The sequence below is a fragment of the Palaemon carinicauda genome, chromosome 11 (genome assembly GCF_036898095.1).
Source record: "Palaemon carinicauda isolate YSFRI2023 chromosome 11, ASM3689809v2, whole genome shotgun sequence".
NCBI classification, from domain to species: Eukaryota; Metazoa; Arthropoda; class Malacostraca; order Decapoda; family Palaemonidae; genus Palaemon; species Palaemon carinicauda.
In genome coordinates, this window is record NC_090735.1 from 140,533,918 (window position 1) to 140,549,768 (window position 15,851).

A 15,851-nucleotide genomic window follows, 5' to 3' on the forward strand; every position below is an offset into this window, starting at 1 on the left:
TGGTAGCAGTAGTGTCGACTTCCTTGATGAGCAATAGCCAATACTTGTCGACAAACAAGATCTCACGGAGATATCAAACCCATGCTCGTCCTCAGGTAAAGGGTGTCTCCTGGAGGCGGCGTAACTTGTCCTAGCTTCCTTCGTCTCTTGGCCACCTTAATTCGGGCAATTCCCAGTAGTTCCCACAAAATCAGGCTTGGAATGGTCAGCCTTCGAATCTAGATAATACTTACATCTAGATTCGTGAGCAGGTGACTTGAGAGTGGAAGGTAGCACTGATGCCAAAGAAGGAACAAGGGATGGAGGAGGAATTGGAGCATGAAAGGTGGCAGTTGTGCTCCTATGCCTAAGATCCGAAGGCGTGGTAGGTTACTTGGAGACCCCTACACCATCAGAGGGATGATAATGGTTCATTTGATCTAGCTGATGATCGTGCTGTCATGGGACTGGACACAGCCTGTACGACAGCTTTCACGAGTTCCTGGAACCACAGCAAGCCTCTCGCGAATGAGGGAACTGCCGATTTGGCTTGTGACTGAGGAACATGCACTTCACGGGGGTGACTAAACCCCTCCCCTAGCAAATGGAATACCGATCATGCACGAAGTACTGTAGCAAAACATGTCAAAAGAGGAATAAAGGGGCACTCACACAGGAGCAGTAATGTTCTAAAGTGTATCATGCAAGGTGGGAACACAACCTTGAACATGCATGCTAGTCTGCTACTGTATCATGTACAGTAAGTGTGCAAACCTGAGCCTGTATCTTGTGCTCCCTGTTTTGCAATGTATCTTCTAACCAAACAGGTGGAACTCCTAAAGGGGCACTCGCCAGGGGCATGAGCCCAGAGGGCTGCACAGGCGCAAAACTCGCAGACTCATGATGCTCCAGGGGCATGGTGGAAGCACCTTTGGCTCCGGGGAAACATTGGACGCGATCGTCAGAAGGCTCCAAACAGCCTAGCTACGGAGAGCTAGTATGTGGCTATGACGAGTCGCACGCTTAAAAACGGCTCAAGGGTAGACCACACGAACGAGGATGACTTCTGACTGTGGCAAGAGCCTTCCTCATAGGGCTCTGAAGGGATGACAAGCTTGTAAGGGTGAGGATCACAAAGAACTTCTGACTGAGGAACTCAGCGTGTACACTCACCCCGGGGGATGAACGCACTAGGCTAGAATTCAGGAGCAAACTAGACTGCAGAACTTCAGGTGGAAGAGGAACTGAAAAGGAAGTTTCTGCTAAAGGCACGTGACCAGTTGAAAGGGACTCCCATCCAACGTATTAAGACGGGAAGGTGCGAGGCCAACCATTACAATGAGAGACGTTCCCTACCTGTTGTGCCCCTAGCATCAACCTCTCTAAGCACCTTTCCTTTGTGGGTGAACCTGAAAGCCCCAAGAAAGGCCACAGCTGATGTAAAGCATCAAAAGAATTCGAATGCCTTCTTGACAAGAAAGAGTCTAATGTAGAAGCCGAGAAACTCGTCATCGACCCTTTGGAAAGCATTCTTTTCAATCATCTTCTGGATCTCCTGTTGGAGGGCATGATGTTTTTCCCAACACTCTGTTGACAACATGGTTGTCCTCCAATTCCTTTGCAGGCATCCCCCCACTGGTCGGGAGATGAGGGAACTTCCAATCCTAATGCTGATTCCTACCTCTTCCTTTACCTCTTCCCCTAGGTCAACCTTGACCCTATCTGGGTAGAAAAGGCTTGGCTGGCTTTTCCAGAATGGACTGGATCTTCGAAGCCTTAGTCGCAACAGAAATGTCTTCCTGTGAAAAAAGCAATGGGTGCTCCAATGGTACATTCCTTGGGCTCAGGCACTGCTGTTTTCCAATCCTCTTATGGAATCTGGCAGTGACTACATCTCGGTGCTTTGCCACCAAATTGGCCAATTGAGACGTTAGCTGGAACATAAGGTATTCCAATGTCTTGGCCAGCAAAAGGATGATATTTTTCAGGGCCTTCTTTTTCAAGTTTGAAAGATCCTCTGTGCTGGCCAGGTAGCCAACTGTACCTAACCAGTTGCCGATCTATTACGCAGCTTGAAGAGCATTAATAATGATCGACTCCATGCTTGAAGTTTCTGCCTGAAGGATATAGGGATGTAGGAAAGTCTATCTGAAGAGCACCCTGTGGTGTGCTTACCTTACCGTGGGATCCACAGGCAGACTCCTGGAGAAGGATTGGTGTGCGATACATCGTAGTACTTCCTCTGCTTTGGCATAGGGAACGGAATCTGGTGAGAGGAGCCTAAAAATCTTAATGACTCCTTCTCCCAGTAAAACTTGGTCCCCTTTTGAGTTTAAGAAAAGTCATCCTTAGTAAGAGCAGTCCAAGGCAGTTCCAATTTGAGGTTGGCATCAGGAGGAGAGAGACAATAAATCGAAGACGGATCTGGAACATTGGCTCAGCCTTTTCATCCTTAAACAGAGGAGTCTTAGAACCAACTGGGGGAATACCATCAGCCGAACTTCAACTCCATCTGAATTGTTCTCCTGGTCAAGGTCGTCAACGTAGGACTCCTGGCTATCCTGGGCCTGGGAAGAAACCTGTGGAGGCAATGGTCTGCTGCTCAGATACTCAACCCTGAAAACCTAAAGTTACTGCTGGAATCTGGATCAATGTGAGGATCTGACTTGCACTTGGCCTTGAGGTCCTGATAGGATGGTGTGACAAGGACTTGATTACTGGAATGCTTCCTAACCTTCTGAGTGTCTGGCATAAGGAAAGGCACTGGAACCACAGCAGTCGGCATGGATGGACCTGGATCATTTGTCTCTTGCAGACAGATGACACCGCCTATGCAAAGTTCTCAATGGCCAACGAGGGCTGATGAGGTAGAGGTCCGTCTGAAAGATCTGGTGAGGTAGGGTTAAAGGGTTGCTTACCTTTACTTTTTCTCCCTCTTACAGGTGAAGGCTTCAGTTCCCCTGAACTGCGATGCTTAGATGATGATTCCAGTTCCCCTGAACAGTGATGCTTGGGGGAACAGGTAGAACTATGTCTGTCTGAAGGTCTAGCTGAGAAAGCACTGGAACGAGGCGAATATATGCGAGCGCCAAACAAAGAGCAATAGGAGTAAGTCACACAATGGTCAAGTGATCGCGAAGGCAAGGCACGAAAGGAGCATAATAGTGAGAACGCTGGGCATGAGAGGGCAAAACACGGTAGGAGAGTGATGGAAAGTGCCTGGCATGTGAGGGCAACCTCCGACCAGCTCGTGAAGGAGGAGCTTCCCACCTGGAGAGTGAAGAGGAGTGCCTGTAATGCGAGAGTGAAGATCAAGTGAAGCAATGTCTCCTAGAGCAAAAGGATGGAGAGCACCAGGAGTGCAAAGGCAAGCACTAGTGGCAATGGTGAAAAGGGCTACAAATCCTCTATGTATATTCATATTGGAACAATTATATTTTTACAGTTTAATTTAAAACCAAAATATTTAGATATTATTTTACTTCTACAATAAAGAACGATGGTTCATATTCATATAATAACAAGCATATTTTCATTGTTTATTTAGAGGCTGAAATATAAACAAAAACTTTTTTACAGCAGCCCTTTTTAAAAAAAATCTAAGATGGGGTCATATACTTTATCACGTCAAATGGAAACATTGTTTTTCTGATTGTTTACACAATAAAGTTTCCAAAATATATAGTTTTGATACTATTCTCCACAAAAAATCTGGCAAAATTACATAATGAACCTGACCACTAACCATATAACCCTGTAATGACTCACAATAAAATGAAAAACAAGTGATGGCATATTTAGAAATATTGCATAAAGTTCATCAAAATACAAATTCTAAGGGAACATCCCTCCTCACATGGAATGAGTATCCATTGTGATCATGTAATGAATGTCCATTGCAATGTAATAAAAATTATACAGAATTTACAATGAAACTATAATGGCAGAATTTACAATTCTACAACAGACAATACCATGTTGTTTAGGAATCCATATAAAAAGACAGACTAAACTTGAACATAAAAAACTCACTTGCTGCAGGTACTGAGTCCAGTGTTGCTGGTTGTGGTAATTGTGAATAGGCTGGAGGATATTTGAATGCTGGAGAGACAAGTGAATGAATGATACAACAGGTATCCTCCTGGGGATTATAGTTACCATGTAGCTGACCATAGTGATGGGAAGACAGAGCCATAACCTTACAGCTTGGTGAAACAAGACCCAATATCTGAAAAGCACAAATACAAACATATGGGCACCATTATATATATATATATATATATATATATATATATATATATATATATATATATATATATATATATATATATATATATATATATATATATATATATATATATATATATATATATATATATATATATATAAACTTGTTATAAAAAAAACTTGCTTTCAAAAGATAAAACAAATAATGCAATCATTTGACTTCTAAAAATTCATGACATTAATAGATCATTGCTTAATTTTGTATTTAAGAACAAAAATGAAATTAAAAACATGAATTAGAATATTCTAGCAATGACCTGATTTGTCCAAGTATAATATTACTGCCGAGAATATAAACACTAATATTATAAACTAAGAAAAAAGTTGTATTTTTCCTAACTATACAAACCCAAGTCTTATAATAAGAGTATGATATCAGGAAAGGTGGAAACTCAGCTGTTAAAGCTTATAACAGAGTTGATATTTACTGGCATGTAGCAGGCAAACCCCATCCCTCTGCTGACTCACTGAGTAGCAGCTTGGACCTTTGCCTATGAATTGCAGGGTGGACGAGATGATAATATTCTTATGGCCAAACTGGCTGGCGTAAAATCCAACAAGGAAAATAGCCAGTGAGGAAAGGAAATAAGAAACTGATAGAAAGGTGTGCCTAAGTGTACCTTCATGCAAGAGAACTTTAACCTGACTATGGTACAGAGGCTATAGCACTGCCCAAGACTAGAGAACAATGGTTTGATTTTGAAAAGTCCTACCCCCTTTAAGAGCTGCTTACCATTACTAAAAAATCTCTTCTACCCTTACCAAGTGAAAAGTAGCCCCTGAACAATTGTAGGGCAGTAGTTAAACCCTTGAGTGAATAATTGTTCAGTTACCCCAGTGTTGTCAGGAGTATGATGAAAGAGGAGAATGGGTAAAGAATAGGCCAAACTATTTGGTGTATGTGTAGGCAAAGAAAAAAATTACCTGTAACCAGAGAGGGATCCAATGTAATACTATCTGGCCACTAAAAAGACTAAATAACTCTCTAGTTGTAGCAGCTCAATGGGTGGCTGGTGCCTTGGACCTACTACCTAGGTGATAAGCTAGGCTTCCGCCATTATGTAGATATACTGTACAATCACAGCTATATCTAAAATATTTATCTATGCCATAAACTTTAGCATAATGAAAACATATTTTATACAGTCAAGATTATACCTGTAGAAGATACCACCACCTAAACTAAACTAATTAATATCACCAATCTTTTTCAATCAACTCAACTCTAAAAGTCTTAATTAATTACAATAAACACAAACATCATATACATATACTGCATATTATATCATAGCACAATACTATTGTTTTGACAATACCACAGAATGGTTTTCACTTATAGAAAGTTTTATTTTACTGGCAAATATAACAATATAAATCTCAAAAACAGAATACTTCTCATTATTATTTTACAACAAAACATTGCAATTATTATTATTATTACTAGCCAAGTTACAACCCTAGTTGGAAAAGCAAGATGTTATAAGCCCAAGGGCTCCAATAGGGAAAAGTAGCCCAGTGAGGAAAGGAAATAAATAATGATGAGAATAAATTAACAATAAATCATTCTAAAAACAGTAACAACGTCAAAACCGATATGTCCTATACAAACTATTAACAACGTCAAAAACAGATATGTCATATATAAACTCTTTTGACTCATGTCAGCCTGGTCAACATAAAAAGTTGTTCCAACTTTGAACTTTTGAAGTTCTACTGATTCAACTACCCGATTAGGAAGATCATTCCACAACTTGGTAACAGCTGGAATAAAACTTCTAAAATACTGTGTAGTATCGAGCCTCATGATGGAGATCATGAGAAGGCTTGGCTATTAGAATTAACTGCCTGCCTAGTATTACGAACAGGATAGAATTGTCCAGGGAGATCTGAATGTAAAGGATGGTCAGAGTTATGAAAAATCTTATGCAACATGCATAATGAACTAATTGAACAACGGTGCCAAAGATTAATATCTAGATCAGGAATAAGAAATTTAATAGACCGTAAGTTTAAGTCCAACTTAAGATGAGAATCGGCAGTTGAACACCAGACAGGAGAACAATACACAAAACAAGGTAGAATGAAAGAATTAAAACACTTCTTCAGAATAGATTGATCACCGAAAATCTTGTAAGACTTTCTCAATAGGCCAATTTTTTGTGCAATTGAAGAAGACACAGACCTAATGTGTTTCTCAAAAGTAAATTTGCTGTCGAGAATCACACCTAAAATTTTAAAGGAGTCATACAAAATTTAGAGAAACATTATCAATACTGAGATCCAGATGTTGAGGAGCCAGCGTCCTTGACCTACTTACAATCATACTTTGAGTTTTATTAGGATTCAACTTCATACCCCATAATTTGCACCATGCACTAGTTTTAGCTAAATCTCTATTAAGGGATTCACCAACCCCAGATCTACATTCAGGGGATGGAATTGATGCAAAGAGAGTAGCATCATCTGCATAGGCAACAAGCTTGTTTTCTAGGCCAAACCACATGTCATGTGTATATAGTATGAAAAGTAATGGGCCAAGAACACTACCCTGTGGAACACCGGATATCACATTCCTATACTCACTATGGTTCCCATCAACAACAACTCTTGAGATCTATTACTTAAAAAAATCAATAATAATGCTAAGAAACGACCCACCCACTCCCAACTGTTTGAGTTTGAAAACAAGGGCCTCATGATTAACACGGTCAAAGGCAGCACTAAAATCAAGGCCAATCATACGAACTTCCCGACTACAATCAAGGGATTTCTGTACAGCACTGGAGATTGTAAGAAGGGCATCACATGCTCTAAGGCCTTTACGAAAACCAAATTGCAAACAAGGGAATAGATGATTACTTTCAGCAAACCTATTCAGACGTTTTGCCAGAAGACGTTCAAAAACTTTAGATAATAAGGGAGTTATGGAAATTGGGTGTTAATCAGTGGGACTTGAGCTACCACAAACACATTTACATAGAGGAGTAACATTATCAATTCTCCAACAAGTGCTAAAAGCTCCTCTTCTTGCTAACTTGCGCAAAATAACAGATAACTTTGGAGCTAAAAAATCAGCTGTCATTATAAAAAAACAAAGGAAAAATACCATTTGGGTCTACACCTCCATAAGCATCAAGGTCTATCAACAAAGCTTTAATCTCACAATATCAAAGAGTTAAAGTAGTTAGTTTAGCCTCACGAAAACAGGAATGAGGAAGTTCAAGTTTTTCATTACTCTGTTTACTGTCAAAAACATCAGCCAGCAGGGTTGCCTTTTCCTTTGGACAGTGAGTGACTGAGCCATCTGGTTTAAGTAAAGGAGGAACTGTTGCATCTACACCAAAGAGTGCAGATTTAATGGTAGACCACCATTTATGTTCCTGAGTTGTACCAGAAAGGGTTTCTTTTATGGTTAAATTGTACTCCTTTTCAGTTGAGGCATAAACTCTCTGAGCAAAAGCTCGAAGCTGAGTATAGTTATTCCAGGTCAAATCTGATCTGTTACCCTTCCAAAGATGATAGGCCTCCTGCATCTCCAAATAAGCACGTCTACAATCATCATTGAACCACGGTTTGTCCTTCACTCGGTACCTTAGCACACGAGAAGGGATACACCTATCAATTATGTTGACTAGATTCTCATTCAAAGGGACAACAGGATCTACACTACTATATAATTGTGACCAATTCAAGCACAAAAGATCATGCAAAATCCTATTCCAGTCTGCTTGGGATTTCATATAAATTTTACAAGAGTATGATATATCAGGGACAGGCTGCTCAGTGTTCACTACTAATGAAATCAAGGCATGATCAGATGTCCCGACTGGAGAACCAACCTTACCAGTTATAATGCCAGGGGAGTCAGTGTATACGAGGTCCAAGCAATTACCAGACCTGTGAGTAGCTTCATTTATGATTTGCTCACAGCCTGATTCAGAGGCAAAGTCTAAAGCTCTTAAGCCATGGCGATCGGTAGGAGAGATAGAACTTAACCACTCCCTATGGTGAGCATTAAAACACCAACAAAGACAAAAGAAGCCTTCTATCATCTTCTTGTATCTTAGCCATAATGGTAAGAAGACAATCGAAGATAGAATCATCCATGTCTGGTTTCCGGTAGATGGAACACAAATAAAAGTTGTTATGCCTGCCACAAACTTGTATTACCTGAATCTCATGACATCCACATTGATAGCAGGACTAATGAGAAGCAGGGTACTCAGTCCTAATATACAGTGAACCCTCGTTTATCGCGGTAGATAGGTTCCAGACCCGACCGCGATAGGTGAAAATCCGCGAAGTATTGACACCATATTTACCTATTTATTTAACATGTATATTCAGACTTTTAAAACCTTCCCTTGTACGTAGTACTGTTAACAAACTACCCTTTAATGTACAGAACACTTAATGCATGTACTACAGTACCCTAAACTAAAACAGGCACAAATATTAAAGGCGATTTTATATCATGCGTTTCCTAAACATGCCAAAAAGCACGATAAAAAATGGCAACCAATGTTTTGTTTACGTTTCTCTGATCATAATGAAGAAACAAACGCATTTAGTGTACTGTATACATCTGTGTATAGGTTAGTTTTTGCATCGATTATATTGATTATACAGTATGTTGATTTTGTTATTACCAACGTTTTACTTGATTTTTCTTAGGACTTCCAAATGAAATGTTTTTCTTTATGACGCCGCCTGAAACGACGGCGTCATAAAGTACGCTCAGTAAACAACCACGCTCAGTAAACAAAGAAGGCATTTAACGCGCATGATGAAAGTGATAAATGATGATATTTACAGTAAAAGCTTTTAGAAAATATGTTGTTACATATATTATTTACCATATCTATATAAAATCATACAGTACATACTGTACGTAGCAAAGCAGGAAAACAATTTACGAGAGAGAGAGAGAGAGAGAGAGAGAGAGAGAGAGAGAGAGAGAGAGAGAGAGAGAGAGAGAGAGAGAGAGAGAGAGAGAGATTGTTTTACGTACGTAAATGTAAATTTTAAACAAAAAAAATATGATAGGTTACAACATGTATACTCTTCAGACTTTTAAAACCTTCCCTTTAACTTAATGCATACAGTACTAAACTAAAACAGGCACAAATATTAAAATGTTAGAATATTAAAGTAAAAAATAAAGATTGTTACTGTACTCACCACGAAAGTTCAAGAAAAACTTGAATGATGATGGCGATGAATTTGCTGCACAGTAGAAATGATGATGATGAAGCTGATGATGTCTTCTACTGTGCAGCCAATGATAGTACTGTACAGTATTTTACGTCTCTTCAGACGGAGGTGTCTTTTCCTGGGACACCTCTTCGACTTCTTCCTGGGACACTTCTTCAATTTCTTACGAGGGCATTGTGATCGGAAGTTGCTGCTGCTGCTTCTTTTTTTGCAAGAGCATCCTGTAGGGAGTCATGTGTTCATCGATCTTGTTGCAGAATTGCATAGAACAAACCATATCCTCGTCCCACTCTTGCAACATTTCTTTCACCTCCTTCGCAAGCATGCAGAGCTTGGCAAGCCGTTCTAATATTAAGCCTGTTTCTTCGACATTTTCTTGGATCTCTTCCTGTGTTTCACTGTCTTCTTCACTGGCCGATTTCGTCAGGTCTTCGAGGTCTGCGGCCGCGTAACTTCTACCGTCTTTTAACATATCGAGAAGCGTCACCTTTCAGCAATCGTCATCATCCTTCGGTGGCGTTTAGGCTCACTACCAGCCTTAGTAGAAGCAGAACGCTTGGGAGGCATTGTACAGTAGGGTTTAACAGAAAGTTCAACAAAAAGTTCAACTTAAAACAGTCACGCACAGCACAGATTAAAGTCCACAATAAATTAACAACATCTACACAGCGATACGGCGGGAGACAAAGTGACCGCGAAAACGTATATGCTGGAAGTTGGAGATGCGGGCAAAACACCAATCACAAGCAAGATGACAAAACTTGAGTTCTGATTCGTCATCGATCAGCGTTTGAACCAATCACAACCCGTCTTATATGCTACGTAGGTTACCAATTCAAAGTACAAGATACCCTGCGTATACTGTACTGTACAGTAATAATAATAATAATAATAATAATAATAATAATAATAAATAATGATACTGTTATAATAATAATAATAATAATAATTTTAATAACAACAACAACAACAATAATAATAATAATAATACAGCTAAAGCGTACGCTATTTTACACTTTTGTTGTAGGATGTCTCTCTCTCTCTCTCTCTCTCTCTCTCTCTCTCTCTCTTCTCTCTCTCTCTCTCTCTCGTACGCTTATTCGAAATGTGATTTTTTGCAACAAAGAATATTATTGGATGCAGTACTACGTACGTATACATACAAAAGATTCATGGAAAAGAAGCACATACATTACATTTGTAGTACACTAGTAGCCATCAGCAGCCTTACCCCATTCTAATATGGTATGACTGCATCTGATTTGCGTTTCATGTTCGATTTAATTATACTACGTACTGTATACAGTACTGAATTATCGTATGATCACATTCTCTTTTCGTGTTTTATTTCTTTCTGTGATGAATTATATGTCATATGTAATGCAATGAACAATCAGTAAGAGCAGATGTTACTAATTACAGTATTAATGGAATTACAGGTAACGAAATCCTATCGTATTTGGGGTCTTCAGATATCGCGGTATTTTCGAAATTTCTGGAAAATCCGCGATATGTATATATATATATATGGGTTATGAAAAAAAACCCGCGAAGTGGTGAATCTGCGATGGTCGAACCGCGAAGTATCGAGGGTTCACTGTACACCGCCATTCCCCTGGCCCTAGGGATGGCATCACGTTTCAACATTATTGGCTTCTTAAAGCCAGTTATAAGGAGCTCAGATGAGTGCCTCATATTAGGAACCAAAGTTTCTGAGCACAAAAGAATATCATACTGTCTGGACGCAACTGTAAGTTCTTGGATATTTGCATGAAGACCACAAATATTGCAATACAGAAGACAACATTGACGAAATCTAGGACGTACTGGTCCTGGATTTCGCTCAACATCTCCAGACAGCATAAGAATTAATGAAAATAAAAAAGACATCATACTTAAAAACTAGACTAACAAGAATTATAACAAAAACAATATGTACAGAATTATAAATAAAGTGATTGATGAAACCCATAGACTATGGTAAAAAGTCGGAAAAACTGGTCAACATGGAGGAGCCGATACACCATGCAAGGCTATAATACCCTCCAGGATAGCCACTTCAACTGAAGGGAGGACTGTAAGGATGGTTTTGAGGAGAAAAAGAATCAGAAAAGGAAAAGACAACCTCCTGATAAACTACCAGGCATCCATGGCCCTTCTATTAAGCCTGCCCAACACACCACTTCAAAAAAACAAGAGAAAGAAAAAAAAATAATAATAAGATAGAATAGTGTGCCGAGTGTACCCTCAAGCAAGAGAACTCTAACCCAAGACAGTGGAAGACCATGGTACAGAGGCTATGGCACTACCCAAGACTAGAGAACAATGGTTTAATTTTGGAGTGTCCTTCTGCTAGAAGAGCTGCTTACCATAGCTAAAGAGTCTCTTCTACCCTTACCAAGAGGAAAGTACACTGAACAAATTGCAGTACAGTAATTAACCCCTTGGGTGAAGAAGTGTTTAGTATCTCATTGTTGTCAGGTGTATGAGGAAAGACGAGAATATGTAAAGAATAGGCCAGACTATTCTGTGTAAGTGTAGGCAAAGAAAAAATAAGCCGTAACCAGAGAGAGGGATCCAATGCATTACTGTTTGGCTAGTCAAAGGATCCAATATACCTCTCTAGTGGTAGTATCTCAACGGGCAGCTGGTGCCCTGGCCAACCTACTACTACTACAGTATTCAAGCACTAAGAAGTAATATCTGTGCAAGTATAGTACCGTGTTTAACCTAATTTCACTGTCACTATATTTTCTTTAATATTTTTATTCTTAATGGGTTCTTTACTTTTAATATTTGCCAAAGACTTATACTCACTATCACTGTCAGTAGACTTTTAAAATGGCCAATAAAGATCAATACACATTGTACTACTCTTTTTATTATAACAAAAATATATGACACTTTCTGTTGTGTTTTTACAAGTCTTGGGCACACTCTGCCAAGTACACTACAGCTAGCTTCAGACTTCAAAACAAGAAATGGAAGGGAAGTAACCAACAACACTGGATCCCTTCATCTTTATGGAAAAGTAGATAAAATTATAGAAAATGGCAAGTGGGAGGCAAAAAATTCATACTAAAAAAACTAATAAAAACTACTGGATGTACTATCAGAATACAACAGATTTGGAAATAATTTGTATTTTTCCTAACTACAGTATACAAAACTTCAGCCCTTAACAGTGGAAATATATTTAGGTGACAGCTGAAACTAGCCGTAAGACTTGGCAGCAAAGTGTAACTACCCACCGCTACTTAGTGGAGGGTAGACTGGCAACCCCGCTTACAACCGCACTGGTAACATTGTGTCACTTTTGAATTACAGGCAGGACTTCTCAGGGGATAGGTGATGGCAGGACAAGTATTTGCAGAGAGCTATAGGTTTGTATAGTTAGAAAAAATATAAATTACTTCCAAATTAGTCATTTGTTCTAGCACTATATACAAACCCTTTTGCTCTTTACAGTGGAGACTCACCATTAGGTGGGTGGAAGTCCTCAATCAACTATCTAGTTCCTGTTTCAGTGTGCAACTCTGCTTCACACAAGCTTCTAGAGACACCCTGTTACCTCGCTAATTCTCAACATCTGTGAGAGAGATAATGCTCTGAGCAATTCGTGCAATGGTGCCTGAACTAAGAATTGTGACTTGACCAAACCCGTTAAGGGCATTCTTGGAGCTAAGCTCCACACTTGACCTAGACATTACCTGACTCCACCTTCCTTGGAGATTGGAGACATAGCAAATATATATGCATATATATCAGGTTACAAAAGGGACAATAGTGCCAACCTGCTGTCAGAGAAGGTCAGCTCGTAGAGTTCCCTGGATGCTGAAACAACGAGAGGGGAGAATGAAGAACGAAGAGGTCAGTCACTCGCACATTCATTCTAGACTTACTACGGGGTTACGTCTGCCCTCAACCGACTGCTACTTGTCCTACAAGTGAGCTGATGTGTTTCTGACCCCGTTTTGTACAGCCACAGAACCTATCGAGAAGGTATCCAGGTTCCTGTGGGTACGTCTTGCAGGTAATGGGTCGTGAAAGTTCTTTGGCTTTTCCTCACACCTGCCTGTAAAATCTGCATCAGAGTAGTTTTTTAATGCCAGGGTTGTGCTAACACCCTTTATGTTGGAAGCTCTAGTGATCTTCTTCTGACTCTGCCCTGTACTGACAAATAGTCTGTTGACCTGTGAGCAAGCTCTTGCGGTTTGCTTGAGATACTTCCTCAGCACCCCTCATAGTAACAGCTGATCTGGGTCATCATTTATAGAACAGAGACTCAATTCAGAAGGGCATGAATCTATGATCCGTTGCAGCTGGATTCTGAGTCTTGATAACAAATTCGGGGACGAAATTGAGTGTCATCTGCCCCCCTCCCCTTGAATAGGCTATATTGTCAGCAGACCATGTAGCTCACTGACTCTCTTTGCAAAGGCCAGGGCTAAGAAGAAAACCATTTTATGGGTCAAGTCAGGGTCTGATGACTGACGAAGCAGTTCGTAAAGTGCTCCTTTCAGGGCTCATAGTGCGCAAACTACGATCCAAGGAGGAGGTCTGACTTTTGATTGAGGGCAAGTGCGCTGGAAACTCCATATGAGGAGAGACAAGAGGAGAAAATATTAACTGTGCTATATCTGAAGGCGAGTCTTTCATCGCCGAGAAGGAGCAGAGTTTTCCTCCCTCGGGTACAAGAAAAACTCTACACCAGGAGTCCAGATATGTATGGGAAGCCCAAAGATTCATATACCATTAAGGGTGTCTAACAAAAATTCCTTAGTATCCGGTGGCAGATCAGAAATAATTTCATATCTGATGCCATCTTCACCTAGAGCAGTGAAAATCGAACTTGAGAAAGCCTTTTGCATCTCCTCCATACTAAAATGTAAATGCTTCAATATTGCAAAAGCAGGAGGAACAACATACGTATATTGATGCTCTAATTTGTTAAAATGTTGGGAATAATTGTCAGCACTTGACACATGAGCAAAGTGCCTTGGTATGTGTATGTATGTATTTACAGTATGTATATATATATATATATATATATATATATATATACATACACAGTATATATACAGTGGAACCTCTACATCCGAACGTATCTAAATCCGAATTTTCCAACATCCGAAGTAAAATTCGAGCAAATTTTTGACTCTACACCCGAATTTTATTTCGACACACGAAGTAAACATTACGCCATTGAGCATCGAGTGCTCAGTTCTCTGTTCTTGTGTGTATCGTTTGGTTGTCCTCTGTTTGGTCTGTTATTAACAGTGCTTATTTTCTTCCTTTTCTCACATTTCCTCTTTGATTTTACCTATAATCATGGTGCCTAAGAAGCTAAGTTTCAGTACAGGAAGAAGGCAATTCTTTCATTGGAATTGAAGCAAGAAATTATAGAAAAACATGAGAGCAGTGTGCATGTGAGTGATACTGTATGGCTAAACAATATGGCCGGAATAGGCCTATGATCTCGAGGATCATCAAGCTGAAAGCAGCCATTAAAGCAAATAACCATCGAAGGGGATCACCATTATTACAAGACATCGTAGCAATACCCTGGAAGAGATAGAACGCCTTTTGTTCATAGGGATAAAGGACAAAGAGATTATTGGCAACGGTCATTTGTAATAAGGGCCAGCGTGATGAACAGAAAGAAAGAAAAAAGTGAAGCAAAGAAAACCAAGATAGCATTAACAAGCTCTTTTAAATAAGACTTCTCTCTTTTTCTGTTTCTCTCTAGACATAGCATTAACATGTTCTTTAAATAAAATATCTCTCTCTCTCTCTCTCTCTCTCTCTCTCTCTCTCTCTCTCTCTCTCGTTCTTCTTCGCTGTTATAGTGTTAGATACGTCTACGTCTATTATTTTTTTTCCGAGAGGGAGAGAGAGATTAAACAAAAATGTGGTTAGAGTACATATGATTTTTAACAGCGTCAACGAGTTGAAAAACAATTAAATGAAACTAAGAAAGTAATAACAGCTAATCTGAATTCCTTTATTAACTAAAACAAATATTGATACAAACACACTCGTGTGCGTATGCACAAACACACACACAGGTGCAAGAATTGCTACGCAATAAGAGAGACGGTCGGGGAGGAGGTAGAGATGGTGACTGGGATAACATACCGTAACTCGTCACTGAAAGTGATGAAAATAAAAAATAAAAAGAAAAAAAAGAAAAAATAAGAAATGTAAAAATTAGAAAAAAAAATAAATAAGCTAAGTTAGATTAAAATTTCCGTAGTGTAAGTTACGGTATGTTATCGCAGTCACCATCTCTAACTCCTCACCGATCGTGTCTCCTCATGCGAGTGTGTGTGTTTGTGCATACGCACACGAGTGTGTTTGTATCAATATTT

At 39.5% G+C, this 15,851-nt stretch overlaps 1 protein-coding gene across 1 annotated transcript in view; it reads right to left on the reverse strand.

Annotated features, from left to right (window-relative positions):
* Nucleotides 1-15,851, reverse strand: part of LOC137649793 (proteasome assembly chaperone 1-like) — a 164,374-nt gene that overhangs the window by 41,897 nt on the left and 106,626 nt on the right. The window contains exon 4 of the mRNA XM_068382736.1: nt 4,012-4,207. Within this exon, the coding sequence (XP_068238837.1) occupies nt 4,012-4,207 (196 nt within the window). The remainder of the gene's footprint in view (nt 1-4,011; nt 4,208-15,851) is intronic.